The sequence below is a fragment of the Leptodactylus fuscus genome, chromosome 6 (assembly GCF_031893055.1).
Source record: "Leptodactylus fuscus isolate aLepFus1 chromosome 6, aLepFus1.hap2, whole genome shotgun sequence".
Lineage (NCBI taxonomy): Eukaryota > Metazoa > Chordata > Amphibia > Anura > Leptodactylidae > Leptodactylus > Leptodactylus fuscus.
In genome coordinates, this window is record NC_134270.1 from 9,094,467 (window position 1) to 9,112,091 (window position 17,625).

The window sequence follows — 17,625 nt, forward strand, 5'->3', positions numbered from 1 at the left end:
ATAGATAGATAGATAGATAGATAGATAGATAGATAGGAGATAGATAGATAGATAGATAGATAGGAGATAGATAGATAGATAGATAGGAGATAGATAGATAGACAGACAGACAGACAGACAGATAGATAGATAGATAGATAGATAGATAGATAGGAGATAGATAGGAGATAGATAGATAGATAGATAGATAGATAGATAGATAGGAGATAGATAGATAGATAGATAGATAGATAGATAGATAGATAGATAGATAGGAGATAGATAGGAGATAGATAGATAGATAGATAGATAGATAGATAGATAGATAGGAGATAGATAGATAGATAGATAGATAGATAGATAGATAGGAGATAGATAGATAGGAGATAGATAGATAGATAGATAGATAGATAGATAGATAGGAGATAGATAGATAGGAGATAGATAGATAGATAGATAGATAGATAGATAGATAGATAGGAGATAGATAGATAGATAGATAGATAGATAGATAGATAGATAGATAGGAGATAGATAGATAGATTTGATAGATAGATAGATAGATAGATAGATAGATAGATAGATAGGAGATAGATAGATAGATAGATAGATAGATAGGAGATAGATAGATAGATAGATAGATAGATAGATAGATAGGAGATAGATAGATAGGAGATAGATAGATAGGAGATAGATAGATAGGAGATAGATAGATAGATAGGAGATAGATAGATAGATAGATAGATAGATAGATAGATAGATAGATAGATAGGAGATAGATAGATAGATAGATAGATAGATAGGAGATAGATAGATAGGAGATAGATAGATAGGAGATAGATAGATAGATAGATAGATAGATAGATAGATAGATAGATAGGAGATAGATAGATAGATAGATAGATAGATAGGAGATAGATAGATAGATAGATAGATAGATAGATAGATAGATAGGAGATAGATAGATAGATAGATAGATAGATAGATAGATAGGAGATAGATAGGGAGATAGATAGATAGCAGATAGATAGATAGATAGATAGATAGATAGATAGATAGATAGGAGATAGATAAGATAGATGATAGATAGATAGATAGATAAATAGATAGGACATAGATAGATAGGAGATAGATAGATAGATAGATAGATAGATAGATAGATAGATAGATAGATAGGAGATAGATAGATAGGAGATAGATAGATAGGAGATAGATAGATAGATAGGAGATAGATAGATAGATAGATAGATAGATAGATAGATAGGAGATAGATAGATAGATAGATAGATAGGAGATAGATAGATAGATAGATAGATAGGAGATAGATAGATAGATAGATAGATAGGAGATAGATAGATAGATAGATAGATAGATAGATAGATAGGAGATAGATAGATAGATAGATAGATAGGAGATAGATAGATAGGAGATAGATAGATAGATAGATAGATAGATAGATAGATAGATAGGAGATAGATAGATAGATAGATAGATAGATAGATAGATAGATAGGAGATAGATAGATAGATAGATAGATAGATAGATAGATAGATAAGAGATAGATATGAGGAATATTAGGAAATATTCCCATTGACTGACAACAAGCAGAGATCTTATATACGGTGATGGATATAGATACAGAACGTATACGATTCAGCGGCAGGTGACAGGACATTAGATACATGCAGAGAGGTCGCGGAAAAGCAGCGGGTCTCGGATTCTGCACAGATGTGGCGGATAGAAGACAAATGCTGAGTGTCCTGTGGTGCCGCCATCTGAGAGTCCAGGACCGGTGACAGTGAGTGCCGCCTGCAACAAAATCACTGATGCTGGAGCCTGCATGTCCCACTCATTCAGCATCAGGATATTGTTCCAGGAAACAAACCAAGAAGTGTCCACAGATATGGAGAAGATTCTGAGCCTAAAGGATCAGTGCGGAGGAGGGGGTACAACATGGCAAAAAAAAAAAGGGACAGTGCATTCATTAGTGGAGGGGCTTGTGATGGGGCGTCTGCAGCCCCGCTGCTCTTCTTACCTGTGGGTGTAGTTATTCTTGTGCAGGTGGAGCAGCCCACAGCAAACTTCACAGCCCATCCTCTGCAAGGTCAGCGGGTCGGGCGACGTGGACTCTGTGGCGGCACAGCTCTGGAGATATCCCTTCAGATCCCCCTGGAAGCCAAAAAAAAAATATGAATAGTTACAGCAGGGACTTGACAACAAAGTGACACGGGGCCCTTTGTCTAGTCCACCCCAAGACGCACAGAGTATGTCCATTACTAAAGGTATGTATGAGATATAGCCAGAAACCTAAAGAGTCTAAAGTGAGAAACTGCAGCTGCATCCCCCTCCTCTCCCACCTACCTGTGTTCTAGTTATAGTTTTACACTAAATAGGTTGGGGTATTGAAGAGATAGACGGAAAGATAGATAGATAGATAGATAGATAGATAGATAGATAGATAGATAGATAGATAGATAGAGTGTTGGCCAAAAGTATTGGCACCCCTGCAATTCTGTCAGATAATACTCTTTCTTTCTTACGTTTCTTCCAGATAATGATTGCAATCACAAATTCTTTGGTATTATCTTCATTTAATTTCTCTTCAATGGAAAACCACAAAAAGAATTGTCAAAAAGCCAAATTGGATATAATTCCACAGCAAACATAAAAAAGAGGGTGGACAAAAGTATTGGCACTGTTTGAAAAATCATGTGATGCTTCTCTAATTTGTGTAATTAACAACACCTGTTACTTACCTGAGGCACCTAACAGGTGGTGGCAATAACTAAATCACACTTGCAGCCAGTTGAAATGGATTAAAGTTGCCTCAACCTCTGTCCTGTATCCTTGTGTGTACCACATTGAGCATGGAGAAAAGAAAGAAGACCAAAGAACTGTCTGAGGACTTGAGAAGCAAAAGTGTGAGGAAGCATGAGCAATCTCAAGGCTACAAGTCCATCTCCAAAGACCTGAATGTTCCTGTGTCTACCGTGCGCAGTGTCATCAAGAAGTGTAAAGCCCATGGCACTGTGGCTAACCTCCCTAGATGTGGACGCAAAAGAAACATTGACCAGAGATTTCAACGCAAGATTGTGCGGATGGTGGATAAAGAACCTCGACTAACATCCAAACAAGTCAGTTGAATTAAAAAAAAATAACATCCAAACAAGTCCAAGCTGCCCTGCAGACCGAGGGTACAACAGTGTCACCCCGTACTATCCAGCGTCAGCGTCTGAATGAGAAGGGACTGTATGGTAGGAGACCCAGGAAGACCCCACTTCTTACCCAGAGGCATAAGCCAGGCTGGAGTTTGCCAAAACTTACCTGAGAAAGCCAAAACCGTTCTGGAAGAATGTTCTCTGGTCAGAGGAGAAAAAAGTAGGAAAAGGCCTCAACATAGAGATACAGGAAAAAAAAAAAAGAGCCCTTCACAGAGAAGAAGACGCCCCCTACAGTCAGACATGGCGGAGGGTCCCTGATGTTTTGGGGTTGCTTTGCTGCCTCGGGCACTGGACTGCTTGACCGTGTGCATGGCATTATGAAGTCTGAAGACGACCAACACATTGTGCAGCATCATGTAGGGCCCAGTGTGAGAAAGCTGGGTCTCCCTCAGAGGTCAGGGCTCTTCCAGCAGGACAATGACCCAAAACACACTTCAGGTCAGCACTAGAAAATGGTGGTGAGAGAAAGCCCTGGAGACTTGTAAAGTGGCAGCAATGAGTCCAGCCCTGAATCCCATAGAACACCTGTGGGGGAGGGGGAGAGATCTCTTGGTGGCAGTTTGGAGAAGGCCCCCTTCACATCTCAGGGGGGACCGCGAGCAGCAGCCAAAGAAGAAGGGTCTAAGATTCCAGCAGAGCCTTGTAAGAAACTCATTGCTGGTTAGCGGAAGCGGTTGTGCGCAGTTATTGTGTCTAAAGGTTGTGCTACCAAGTATTAGGCTGAGGGCGCCAATACTTCTGTCCGGACTAGTTTTGGAGTTTTGTGTAAAATGATCAATGATGAGACTTTTTTTTTCATGCAAGCAAAATAAATGAAGATATTTCCAAAGAGTTTGTGCTTGTAATCATTATCTGGGGGACACCGAGGATTATCTGACAGAATTGCGGTGGTGGTGGGGGGGGGGGGGCGGCGATACTTTTAGCCAACACTGTAGGAGACAGACAGATAGATAGATAGTGGGACAGAGTAGATATGAGGCTCCAGCCTAGACGCCACGCTCCAGCAGATGATTTTAATCGCAGCGCCGATGACACAGACACTTATAGTTTGCAGCCATAAAACTTGTCCAAATATATTTTGTGTTAATTGCTTGGTGTGAAGTACATCACATTTCACACGGCACGCCCCGACTCACTACACGCTATGCCGTGTAAAGTTACAGCAAGTAACCTACATTCCGGGTTACATAAGATACCGCCGATCCGTAAAGTGTCAATAGCATTCACCAAAAGTACTCACCAGAGGGCAGAACTCCATGACCAGGAGATAAGGGGTGATCTCCGCCCATTGTGCCAGACACTGGAGAAGGTTGGGGTGCTGCAGGACCCTGTGGAGACAGATAATATTCATCTAAGTGATACAAAATATATAAGAAGTTTCATTAGAGGGGTTATAGGAAATTACTAATAGAGCGCCATCTTTCTCTGTGGCAGGGATTGGTACTGCAGCTCAGACTCATTCATTTAAGGAGGACATTTCTCCACCTCCATAAATAGCCACCATTCCACTGATTCTGGAACAGTTAGAATTTTTTCTCTAGCCCCCACCATTCCAGAGCAATCAGTGCTGTTAGTTTGACTGACATGCTAACTAGACTCCCTAATATCAAGAGGGTGGTGTCAGGATAGGAACAGGAACGGTGGTGTGCCTTAGAGCTGGAATCAGAGGTGGACAGTGTCGGAGGAAGAGGCACGACTCAGAGCTCGGATAATGTCCGACTGGAACTCTGAGTCCTACCTCCTTGTCTGAAACCACCCACTGCACATTAGGGAGTCTAGATTGTATATCAGGCATCAAAACTACCTTCGCTCATTGCTCGGGAATGGTGGGGGCTAGAGCAAAAATTCCAACTTCGCCAGAATCAGTGTAGGAAAAGGATGAAGAGAGAGGGGAGGAGGTGAAAAGTCCTCCTTAAAGGGATTGGTCCATGAAAACCATTTATTGTCTGTCAGGTGATAAGTGACTGATCCCTAATAATCACAAGACTGGGATTCCCATGTCCCCTTGAATGGTGCACTGGTCATGCTGCATTCAAAATCTATTGGACTGACTATGATATATACTACCTCCATCAGTCCCATACAGATTTTAAGGATCTTGGGCTTTAGTATCCAATTTTTCACACTGCAATACCAGACAATACCACTGACAATGGTGGCGCTGTTTCTAGATAGAATAAAACACTCATCTCAACCCCTTTAATTATAATCTAACAACATTAAATCATCTGAATCATTTATTAGATTTACAGTCATCAAATTACAAGCGATGATTAAAGGGGGTCGGACCAGTCCCAAATCCATAAGGACCAGTACAAGATTTTTCTATCTATTATATAAGGGTTTTTCTCTATTCATGCCAAAAGCAAAGTTCAACTTGTTTTTTGTTTTTTTTACCCTTCACCCCTAGGGGGGGACAAACACAACCTCCAATGGCAGAGGTCACCTGTTACCCTGTTACTGAGACACTAAGTATTTCGGGTCTCGAGGAAGGAGAACTTGTAACAAGTGGTAAAGGAAACATATGGGGGAGAAAAGGAGCGACTCTCAGCGGAGCCCCCCCAGCCCCCGGCCCCCTCCTCCGCCCACATAGCAGCACGTACATATAAATATAGCCTGAGGGAATCTGCAGAGTGGGCGTCCTGATGATACACCCGGCTCCTATATGTGACAAGGGATTTCCCGCATTCGGATGGGACTTCTCCTGGGATCCCCCCCACTACACTTCCTGGAAATTCTGGATCTTGCTCCGCACCAAGTCCTTGTGATTACAGACACCAGAAACTTAAATATTCTGAGCCCCATAGACAACGATTAAAAGGAATTTCTATCACTCAGTGCCCGGGTTTCTCCTCTCTCCCAGGAGGGCGGCCATGTTGTACACTATAGGAACGCTATTCTATAGCCTGCGGTAACCTCCATTGTAATAGGATGTACTGCAGTGTCATAACATGAAGCCGGAACGTGTCCTCACCCGAGGTCATAAGAACTGACAAGACTCAAATATCTACATGACGGTGAGAAGGCTGTCAATCACTCTGTGACTCCGCCCCTCAGACTCATCAGCTGATCCCAGGACAGTCTGCTCCGCCCCTCCGGCTCCGTCACATGATTCCTCAATGTCACAGGCGCACTTTGCTTTTTTTTTTGTAATTTAGGAATTTTTTTTCGTTTCTTGTCGCATTTGTGAAATTTCGATTTACTTCTATTTGTTTCTGAGAAAACCGGGTGACAACAATTTGAGGTCGTCACCCATCTTTCCTAGATGTCTGCAGTGATGCTCTGCCCCTCCCATATGACTATGTATTTAGGAGACGTATATGATAAACTTTGCGGCAGCGGTAATGGAGACCATATTGGCTGTCACCCAGCTTTCCCAGCAACAGATTTTATAAATTATCGAGGACCCGTTGCGTCTGTTTAAGTAAATTATTGTATAACCCAACACAATCTGAAATATCCTATTAGGGCAACCTAGGACGCCATGTAATGCTGCTCTTCTCCTGTGGTGGCGCTGTACACTTGTTTCTGAGTCCTTGTTTGTTATTGTCCACACTTAGTCATGGACAGCGCGCCTCTAGGACTTACTCATGGGGACTGACTCATGTGTTTTGCAGGGATTCAGGTTTCGGCGCCGTCCAGAGATGCTCAGATACACCGTGTGCTCAAACCGAATGAATCACAGACCGCGGATTACAAGCAAAATACTATAAAAATGGAACAGACATCCATTGTATGTTCCAACATGGCCTGAAAGGGGCGCTGGTTAGCCAGGAGGGGTGTAACTAACATCGGTCGTGTCCCATCTGTACCTTTTAGCAGAATTTAGATTTCCCTTTCCTTCTCTATCTGGCCCGGACCGCCATGAACATGTCTTTATACATCATTCCAATCCCGTGTCAGTGCCCCCCCCCCCCACTGACCCTTTTTGTGCCCACCCTCCGCCACAATCTCCCTACTTGACTATTTGGTTATTCTTGTCATTTGCTCCTTTCTGACAGTGACAGGCTGTGTATCCTGAATCTTCTCCCTCCAGTGCACCAGAGGGCAGGGGAAATACATTTATGATGTACAGACTGTGGCCATTAAAAGGAATCAAAAAGGAGATCAAAGAAGCGTATCCAGCCCTAATGTGCTGAAGGGCATTACTCCAGCTAGTAACATCCGCTATTCGCTTACTGATCCCCGCCCCTGCTCACTACCCCTTCTAATCTATAGCCTTAGACCTCCAGTGGGCCCTGCGCGCCGCATTCTGACAGTATCAGGACGTGATCTATGGTGGACGGGGCCCCCTGGAGGCTGAAGGCTGTAGAGATTGTACAGGAGGCTGTACGAATAGCACAAGTAAGCAGAGAGCGGCCAGGCAGCTCCCTAAAAGTGTGGGATCCAACGGTGGTGAAAGGACAACCAGGGGATTCACTGGTACCCCCGTGGGCCAGTCCGGGCTTATTGGAGCGGTGGAGGATTGGTAAGGCGAGTATTTCTTAGTTTCCTGGTGACGTGAGCCAAAACTGACAGACATGTTAAGCCCTTCCTTACAGACCCAAAATTGCCCATGATGCCCCATGTGGCTTCCACCTGCCCCGTCCCCAGACATTACTGGCGCCATTCATAGGACAGCCAATTTTGAATACGCAGACTGTAAAAAGCCTAAAACTCGGATTCACCTGAAGGGCTGAGTCTCTTCTAGAAACATCATCTGCTCCTGGACGCTGGCGCTGACCTTCAGCTCCTTCACCACCACCTGAGTACTGGAGAGGCCGGAGTTCACCTCCCCGAGCAGCACCTACAGCACCGGGGCACAGCAGACATTAGTATACTGACATTGCAAATCTTAGGCCATATTCACATATACAATAAATGAATCCCTGCCCCAGAATTACCTGTCCCAGATGATGGACCCGGGGAGTTCTAGCCCTGTCTTGACCCCTGGGGTCATGTGATCTGCGGTAGAATGCAGCCTCCCAGATTGCTCCGCCCCTTCTCCATGGGGAGGGGGTTGGCTTTACTATTAATTAATTAATTACCTGTGAAATTGGGGAAGGAGAGGGCAGAGCGACCCCGACCACAGAGCGCCCCAGGAGGCTATGCACCACTTCAAATCACAAGACCCGGGGGTCACGACTTGACTCTTCTCCGGGTCCACCATCTGCATTAACCTGGGACAGGTCAGTAAATTACCGACAACCCCTTTAAGTCCGTCCATCTGATCCTAAACAGTAAGTGAAAGCCTCGGAGGAATGGAAAATGGAGACGGTTCTCCTCAAATTCCTGTTCACTTTCCGCCAGGCGAACTTACTCTTACAGTCAGGATGATTATGATGACGCCATATGAACGTTATTTGCAAAAAAAAATTCATCTGGTGTAATATCCAAATCCACCTGCAGGGGGCAGCAGAGTACACTCACCTTCCCAAACCAGCCATTGCCGATCTCCTTCAGGTACAGCAAGCTCTGACGTCCCAGGTCTGTAGATTTGAGAAGTTGCACTGGAAGAAAGTAATAGAATAAAAGGAGATAAAATCAATGTACAATATGCACCGGAGTCATTATCCTGCAAATATATGACATAGCAGAGCCGAGTTTGCAATCTCAGGTGACTCTCAGTGCAGTGTAATTAACCAAGTCAGCTCTGCTACATCCGCACGTCTCATCCCTCATTTATCTGCAGCTCAATACCCTGCTTGCTGTCAGTGAATGGAAGCCTTCCTGTGTACCAAGGCGCTCGCCGTGAATCTGAATACTAGTTGTACAGCAGTTTTATTTACGCACTGTACAGCACTGTTGTATCTGTGCACAGTATGGCGGCATTTACTAAGGCTGTGTAGGTCAGTGCTCCTTAGACACTGTGCAGTATAGTGGTTATAGTGGTTTGTCTTGTTTGGTGCCATCACTAAGGCATTGCTACTTAGGCACTGTACAGTATGTTACAGTATATGGTGGTATTACGGTACTAAGGCACTGTATGGTATATTATTTGTGCACTATGTGTTAGTATTTATTAAAGCATTCATTGGCAGTGCTACTTGCTATAATATTGTTGCGGTATATGTTGATATTTTTGCAGTGAATGGTAGTATATACGGTACTAAGATACTATGTGGCAGTGCTACTAAGGCACAGTACAATATATTATATGGCAGTATTTACTAAGGCGCTGTGTGGCATTGCTACTTAGGCACTTCACAGTATATTATTTTTGCTGGTGTATGTTGATATTAGTAAAGTATTGTGAGGGTGTACTGCTTACATAATGTATGGTATATTATTATTATAGTAAGGTATGACGGTATGTACAAAGACACCGGGTAACAGTACTACTTAGACACTATATGTTATATTATTATTATTATTTCAGTGTATGATGGTAAGTGCTAAGATACCGAGTAGCAGTACTGCTTAGATACTGTATGGTATATTATTATTATAGCAGGGTATGGCGGTATGTACTAAGACACTGGTTAGCAGTACTACTTAGATAATGTATAGTATATTATCACTATTATTTCAGTGTATGACGGTAAGTGCTAAGATACCGAGTAACAGTACTACTTAGACACTGTATGGTATATTATTATTATTTCAGTGTATGACGGTATGTGCTAAGACACTGAGTGGCAGTACTACTTAGACACTGTATGGTGTATTATTATTATTTCAGTGTATGACGGTATGTGCTAAGACACTGAGTGGCAGTACTACTTAGACACTGTATGGTATATTATTATTATTTCAGTGTATGACGGTATGTGCTAAGACACTGAGTGGCAGTACTACTTAGACACTGTATGGTGTATTATTTCAGGGTACGGTAGTATGTACTAAGATACTGGGTAGCAGTACTACTTAGACACTGTATGGTGTATTATTATTGCAGTGTATGGCAGTATTTACTAAGATACTGGGTAGCAGTACTACTTAGACACTGTATGGTATATTATTATTATAGCAGGGTATGGCGGTATGTACTAAGACACTGGTTAGCAGTACTACTTAGATAATGTATAGTATATTATCACTATTATTTCAGTGTATGACGGTAAGTGCTAAGATACCGAGTAACAGTACTACTTAGACACTGTATGGTATATTATTATTATTTCAGTGTATGACGGTATGTGCTAAGACACTGAGTGGCAGTACTACTTAGACACTGTATGGTGTATTATTTCAGGGTACGGTAGTATGTACTAAGATACTGGGTAGCAGTACTACTTAGACACTGTATGGTGTATTATTATTGCAGTGTATGGCAGTATTTACTAAGATACTGGGTAGCAGTACTACTTAGACACTGTATGGTATATTATTATAGCAGGGTATGGCGGTATGTACTAAGACACTGTTTAGCAGTACTACTTAGATAATGTATAGTATATTATCACTATTATTTCAGTGTATGACGGTAAGTGCTAAGATACCGAGTAACAGTACTACTTAGACACTGTATGGTATATTATTATTATTTCAGTGTATGACGGTATGTGCTAAGACACTGAGTGGCAGTACTACTTAGACACTGTATGGTGTATTATTTCAGGGTACGTTAGTATGTACTAAGATACTGGGTAGCAGTACTACTTAGACACTGTATGGTGTATTATTATTGCAGTGTATGGCAGTATTTACTAAGATACTGGGTAGCAGTACTAATTAGACACTGTATGGTATATTATCATTGCAGTGTATGGCGGTATTTACTAAGATACTGGGTAGCAGTACTAATTAGACACTGTATGGTATATTATCATTGCAGTGTATGGCGGTATTTACTAAGATACTGGGTATCGGTAATACTTAGATACTATGGTGTATTATTATTGCAGTGTATGGCGGTATTTACTAAGATACTGTGTATTGGTAATACTTAGACACTGCATGGTATATTATTTTTACACTCTATGGCAGTATTGTATAGCATTCTTATTTAAGGCAACATATATCTTATACCTAGATACGGCACATTATAACTCTTTGTGTACTATATATGGGGTGGCCACCAGAAGGCGCTGCATAGGGCGCCATCCGCCATAACGATATACAAAACTCTCCACCAGATTGTGGCTTCTTATCATGCCGATCACCCTACAGATTGAGACTCATTGTCTGTGACTTCAATACGTGACATTTTAACTCCCTCGGCGCTCCCACGGCGCCCTGCCCACCATCGTGCCCTAGAATTCCAGGGGTACATTCCTCTCCCCACCAGGAACAAACAGGAGCATTGTGCATTGGCCTGGCACTGGCCGGCACTCCTTCTTCAGATGCCGGACACTGGGGCCATTATGGATGACATCAGTGTAAATATGGAGGGGCCGGAGCAGTGTGTAAGAGCCCCATTGTGTGCCCCGGGGTCTGTTCTGTATATGGGTTTGTTCGGATTCTTTTGTGTCCCGCCCCGGCCCCCTTATCCTGCGGCTTCCAAAAAGAAATGATTCTATTAATTCCTCGCTTGGATTCCAGTCCCACTCGCCGAAGGAGATAAAGCCGCGCGTATTGTCCAAGCACAAGGAAGATGGCGCTAGACCCCCAACTCTCCCCCCTTACCCCTGTACTCATGTGCCCCAACGTTTCTACCTACACAAACATAACAAGCGGCCCATTCACATCACCAATGTCCTGACTATAAAGGTTGTCAGACATTGGTACAGTCCGAGGTGTAGGGGACGGGGGTTCAACCATTTAATTATGGGGGGTGATATCTACCGCCAAAACAGCTGACAACCAATATGACTGCCATTATAGCTCCAATAGGGTTGTCGGTGTTCCCCCACCCGTCCAATAGACCCGCCTAACTACACAAGGTCCGAATTTTTGTGCAGTTCCCCTTTAACACAATCAACATCTATATCGCACCCTGCTCCCTCTCCAAAAATAGTGATGGGGGTCACAGTGACCCCTATATCTGGCCATAGACATTACAAGGTATATTTCAATTGACAGCAATCATCCTTGAGTGTCGCTCTGGCACCGCTTATCTCTATCTCCAGACGGGATAAGCGGTGCCAGAGAACTTCCAAGTCCCATGATCCCATCTGCACAATCTGCTTCCTAATGACATCCCTCTGTCCCGTAGCGATCCGGCGCAGACGCTCTCGCCTCTCGGTTCTATCTCCTGCCCCCGGTCACCCCTGCACTTCAGAACTCCGCACCTGATCTCCAATGTACTCCATCACTCCTGCACCCAGACACTCCACATCTAGTCTACTCCCAAAAATTGAAAGAAGTTGTTCGGCTGCCCTCGTCCAGAAGCAGCGCCACATTTGTCCATAGGTTGTGTCAGGTATTGCAGCTCCGATGAAGTGAATAAGGTTGGGCTGCAATACCTCTTATAACCTGTGGACAAGTGTGGCACTGTTTTAGTAAGACAATGTTTCTCTAATTTGGGGTGACCATAGACATACAATAGTGGTCAGCAATGGATGTGTATTGGGAATGTGGCACAAAATCCTCCATCACCACTGACCACATTGCCGGGCTTGATGCGACCAACGGGGCTTTAAAATTTGAGTATATACCTGCAGAAAGTCTCTAGAAAGCCGGGGCCACAATTGACCATCAGCTTTCTACACAATTGCCTTCCTAGGATTCACTTAGGCCCGGGTCACATTTGAGGGCCCCCCGAACACAAACCTAATCCGCATAAATAAGTGGTTACCCCAGCGGACCCCACAGACTATAACATCCTGCTTGCAAGAGTCGATCCCATGCAATTTCCCACCCCATTAAGGGGCGACTGCGGACCCCATCGCTGTACCTGATCTTGCCGGCTGCTTCGACATCGGCACCGATACTTCTGTAAGAGGGAGGACGTAGACTTCTGGTCCATTTTGTGTGGCTGGAGAGCTCTGGATAGAGAATTCTGTGGTGTAGTCTTCTCCCTCCACATTATCGAGCTCCTGGGGACAACAAGGGGCATTTATGAGAGGAGAGGTGGGACAAAGCGCCGGTCACCGCCCTACACATTAACCTCTTCTCTGACCAATGTAATCCACAGCCAGCATGTCAGGCTCATCCTCTTATATGCTAAAATACTGGCTAGCAAAAAAGTTGCAGACTCCGAGGAAAGATTTTTTGGTAGCCAGTTTGTTTCATAGCCATCTTCTCTGTATGGCAACCTCGGCATTAGTCTGTATAGATTTGTTCCACAGGACTGGATCAGGCAGTTACACTCTAATCTGCATTTTTGGAGTCCGGCAGCCCCCGAAGACATTAACAAAATCAAATGACTCCAATCTATAGTTGGTTTTACAACTTTGGCGACTCCAAAACGTTAATTTTTGACACTTAAAATAACTTTTGAGATTTAGAGGGTCACTTAAAGGGATTTTGATATCAGAAGCAGCTTATCAACCCAGCCCACAGATAGATAGGTTAGGGTCCCCTGAATCAAACGGTGTTCTCCCCTTGTGAATCGGGGCTTCCATTGCCGAGATATTGCCATTTAACATTTGACAAATAAACTCTTTGGAGCAATGGCGGCGCCCTTGTTGCTCTTTTGCCTTCGGACAAATCGGGTAATATCTCGGCAACAGAGGCCCCGATTCACACGGGGAAAATAGTGTTAGATTCAGGAGACCTTAACCTATCTATCTGTGGGGCTGAGTTGATATGTTGGGTTCTGATGACATTCCCTTTAAAAACATCACAACACTTTTTTTCATTGCAATTCTGCCACTAGATGGAGCTCTTACAAAACAGTATTTCCCAGCCAGCTATCCTCTTGGAGTTAAGATATGGAAGTGATCAATGTATGACTGCCTAACTAGGCCGAGGTGCCATTCGGGTTTCTAGGAAAGCTGAGTAATGAAGCAGGACCCTGATTTTTTTTTGCATTCTGCCATATTTTGGATGCGTCATTGGGAGTGCAGATCATTCCTCGCATAACTGGAGCATGGGGAAGTCGCTTGGGGTAAACGGGGTTAAATTGCGGTCAGATAAGGAATGGGAGCAACGTTCAGGAGCCATGCAGATATGATTAATTACGCATGACTTTCTGTGGCATTGCAGCTGGCACAGGAATTACCCGCGTTCTGGATACGGGAGATGCCAGCTGCTGCTTGTTTACAGAGCAAGGAAGCTCCACGCATGCCCCTGGGCACCACTACCCTCCTGGCCATATCCCCACATGGGAATCTCATACATAACCCTGCATGACCATCCCCATATACACGTATGACATAGTCACGCATTGCTTCACTACCGTATTACCCCGTAGGTGCGTCTGACCCACATTTACTGTCACTCGCCCCACAGTGAGCGGACACAACACCCTAATACTACGCCCTGACACTATAGATATAACCAGCATACCAGACAAATAGGACTACGCTCCAGTAAACCCCAAATATCTTTCTGTTTTCAATGCCCCCAGCCCGCAATGGTCACCGCAGATTAACATCTGTATGTCAGGAGCCATGGAGGCCGTTATATAATACAGACCCGGCTCTTCTCTTTAACCTTGCGAGCGCTGAACGGCTGCATTGTTATTACTTACGTAATCTTATGCGGGTGAAATGGAGAGAAAAAGCATAGAAATAGAATAGGAAGGAGGAAATGTAGATAGATAGATAGATAAATAGATAGATAGATAGATAGATAGATAGATGATAGATAAATAGGAGATACATAGATAGATAGATAGATAGAGAGATAGGAGTAGATAGATAGATAGATAGATAGATAGATAGATAGATAGATAGATAGATAGATAGATAGATAGATGAAAGATAGATAGATAGGAGATAGATAGATAGATAGATAGATAGATAGATAGATAGGAGAAAGATAGATAGATAAATAGATAGATAGATAGATAGATAGATAGATAGATAGATAGGAGATAGATAGATAGATAGATAGATAGATAGGAGAAAGATAGATAGATAGATAGATAGATAGATAGATAGATAGATAGATAGATAGATAGGAGAAAGATAGATAGATAAATAAATAGATAGATAGATAGATAGATAGATAGATAGATAGATAGGAGATAGATAGATAGATAGATAGATAGGAGAAAGATAGATAGATAGGAGATAGATAGATAAATAGATAGGAGAAAGATAGATAGATAGATAGATAAATAGATAGATAGGAGAAAGATAGGAGATAGATAGATAGATAGATAGATAGATAGATAGATAGATAGGAGATAGATAGATAGATAGATAGATAGATAGATAGATAGATAGATAGATAGGAGATGGATAGATAGATAGATAGATAGATAGATAGATAGATAGATATTAGAGATAGATAGGAGATAGATAGATAGATAGATAGGAGATAGATAGATAGATAGATAGATAGATAGATAGATAGGAGATGGATAGATAGATAGATAGATAGATAGATAGATAGATAGATATTAGAGATAGATAGGAGATAGATAGATAGATAGATAGATAGATAGATAGATAGATAGATAGATAGGAGATAGATAGATAGATAGATAGATAGATTGATATTAGAGATAGATAGATAGATAGATAGATAGATAGATAGATAGATAGATAGATAGATAGATAGATAGATAGATAGATAGATAGATATTAGAGATAGATAGATAGATAGATAGATAGATAGATAGATAGATAGATAGATAGATAGATATTAGAGATAGATAGATAGATAGATAGATAGATAGATAGATAGATAGATAGATAGATATTAGAGATAGATAGATAGATAACAGATATATACATGATAGAATATGATAAATATATAATTATATGAAATATAGATTGATATGATATAAGAGATATATAGATAAATATAAAAGTTAGATTACATAGATACATATGAGAGACAGAGATAACATTATATAATGATAAAATATTCTGAAGCAGACTGACCTATAGATATAAGTTGATAGATAACTAATATAGATAGATAGATGGAAAATTGGTAGATAGATAGTCAGCCAGACAGGGGATATTTTGCTGGTATATATGTCAGATCTCCTCAGATATTTCTCTGCCCTGTCGCTGATGAATATGAGCAGAAACCTTGCGGAGCGGTGCCAGTGAGAACAAGGCTGTAGCCGTACACACAGACACACATAGTGACAGGCAGCAATGGTGACACACGCTCGCTCGCTCGCACGCACGCCTACCTCTTCATGTCTCCAAGAAAAGCCTTTAATTCCGAAAGCTGCACCGGCTATTAAGTAGGAAAGAGTCAGCATGTCAGTAATAGGGTGACGGGGACCCAGGGGTGATTGGTGCTGCCATTACACACCCAGCGATTCATCTGGCACTGCCCTGCCAGGGTTCCCCGTCACTGCCTGGCACATTAACAACGCTCAGCTGAGCTTCAAATCAAAATCCAGGGACTGTGCTGGAAATGGGGGGAGGCGAGATCCTCATCACTTTTTCTTATATAGCAGTGAAATGCCACTCACTGCCCACTATGTTTGGCAGGGCCCTCCCCCCCCCCCCCAGCACGTGCTCTCACAATGCCACCATTATCTGCACGTTCAATGGACGGGCCTATGACACCACCTCACTTGGCAGGTGAGGAGTTAATGCCCTACATGCTGGAGAAATGTCATTATATAATGTTCTGCTGTAATGGCCATTGTATCATAGAATACTACAACCCCCAATATCACCCAGGAGGTCACCCAGGGGCGTAACTTGGGGGGGTGCAGAGGGCGCAGTCACACCAGGGCCCAGGAGCCATAGGAGGCCCATAAGCCCTCGTATCTATACTGAGATTGAGCTTCTATCTGGCCCATAAACCAAGGAGACCCACAGATTACCCCGACCACACTAAGGGGGATGAAACTCCTCAGGACCCCTAACCATCACTATCAAGAATTCACTGTAGGAATGAGGTAGTGGGCTCCGGTCAAAAGATTACACAGGGACCCCCAACATGGCCATAATACAGGTCTATTATACTGTATACATAGAGGACTACAACCCCCAACATGGCCATAATACAGGTCTATTATACTGTATACATAGAGGACTACAACCCCCAACATGGCCATAATACAGGTCTATTATACTGTATACATAGAGGACTACAACCCCCAACATGGCCATAATACAGGTCTATTATACTGTATACATAGAGCACTACAACCCCCCAACATGGCCATAATACAGGTCTATTATACTGTATACATAGAGGACTACAACCCCCAACATGGCCATAATACAGGTCTATTATACTGTATACATAGAGGACTACAACCCCCAACATGGCCATAATACAGGTCTATTATACTGTATACATAGAGGACTACAACCCCCAACATGGCCATAATACAGGTCTATTATACTGTATACATAGAGGACTACAACCCCCAACATGGCCATAATACAGGTCTATTATACTGTATACATAGAGGACTACAACCCCCAACATGGCCATAATACAGGTCTATTATACTATATACATAGAGGACTAC

General features: G+C 42.8%; 1 protein-coding gene across 7 annotated transcripts in view; it reads right to left on the reverse strand.

Moving 5' to 3' along the window:
- Nucleotides 1–17,625, reverse strand: part of AATK (apoptosis associated tyrosine kinase) — an 88,866-nt gene that overhangs the window by 26,115 nt on the left and 45,126 nt on the right. For 6 of the 7 annotated variants that reach the window (XM_075279292.1, XM_075279291.1, XM_075279289.1 and 3 more), the window contains 5 exons: nucleotides 12,958–13,099; nucleotides 8,610–8,689; nucleotides 7,868–7,986; nucleotides 4,441–4,528; nucleotides 2,015–2,148 (listed from right to left, as the gene is read on the reverse strand). In XM_075279292.1, coding sequence (XP_075135393.1) covers nucleotides 2,015–2,148; nucleotides 4,441–4,528; nucleotides 7,868–7,986; nucleotides 8,610–8,689; nucleotides 12,958–13,099 — 563 coding nt within the window. Of the gene's footprint in view, nucleotides 1–2,014; nucleotides 2,149–4,440; nucleotides 4,529–7,867; nucleotides 7,987–8,609; nucleotides 8,690–12,957; nucleotides 13,100–16,320; nucleotides 16,675–17,625 lie in introns of those variants that run through there. The other variant, XM_075279294.1, reaches the window with a different exon arrangement.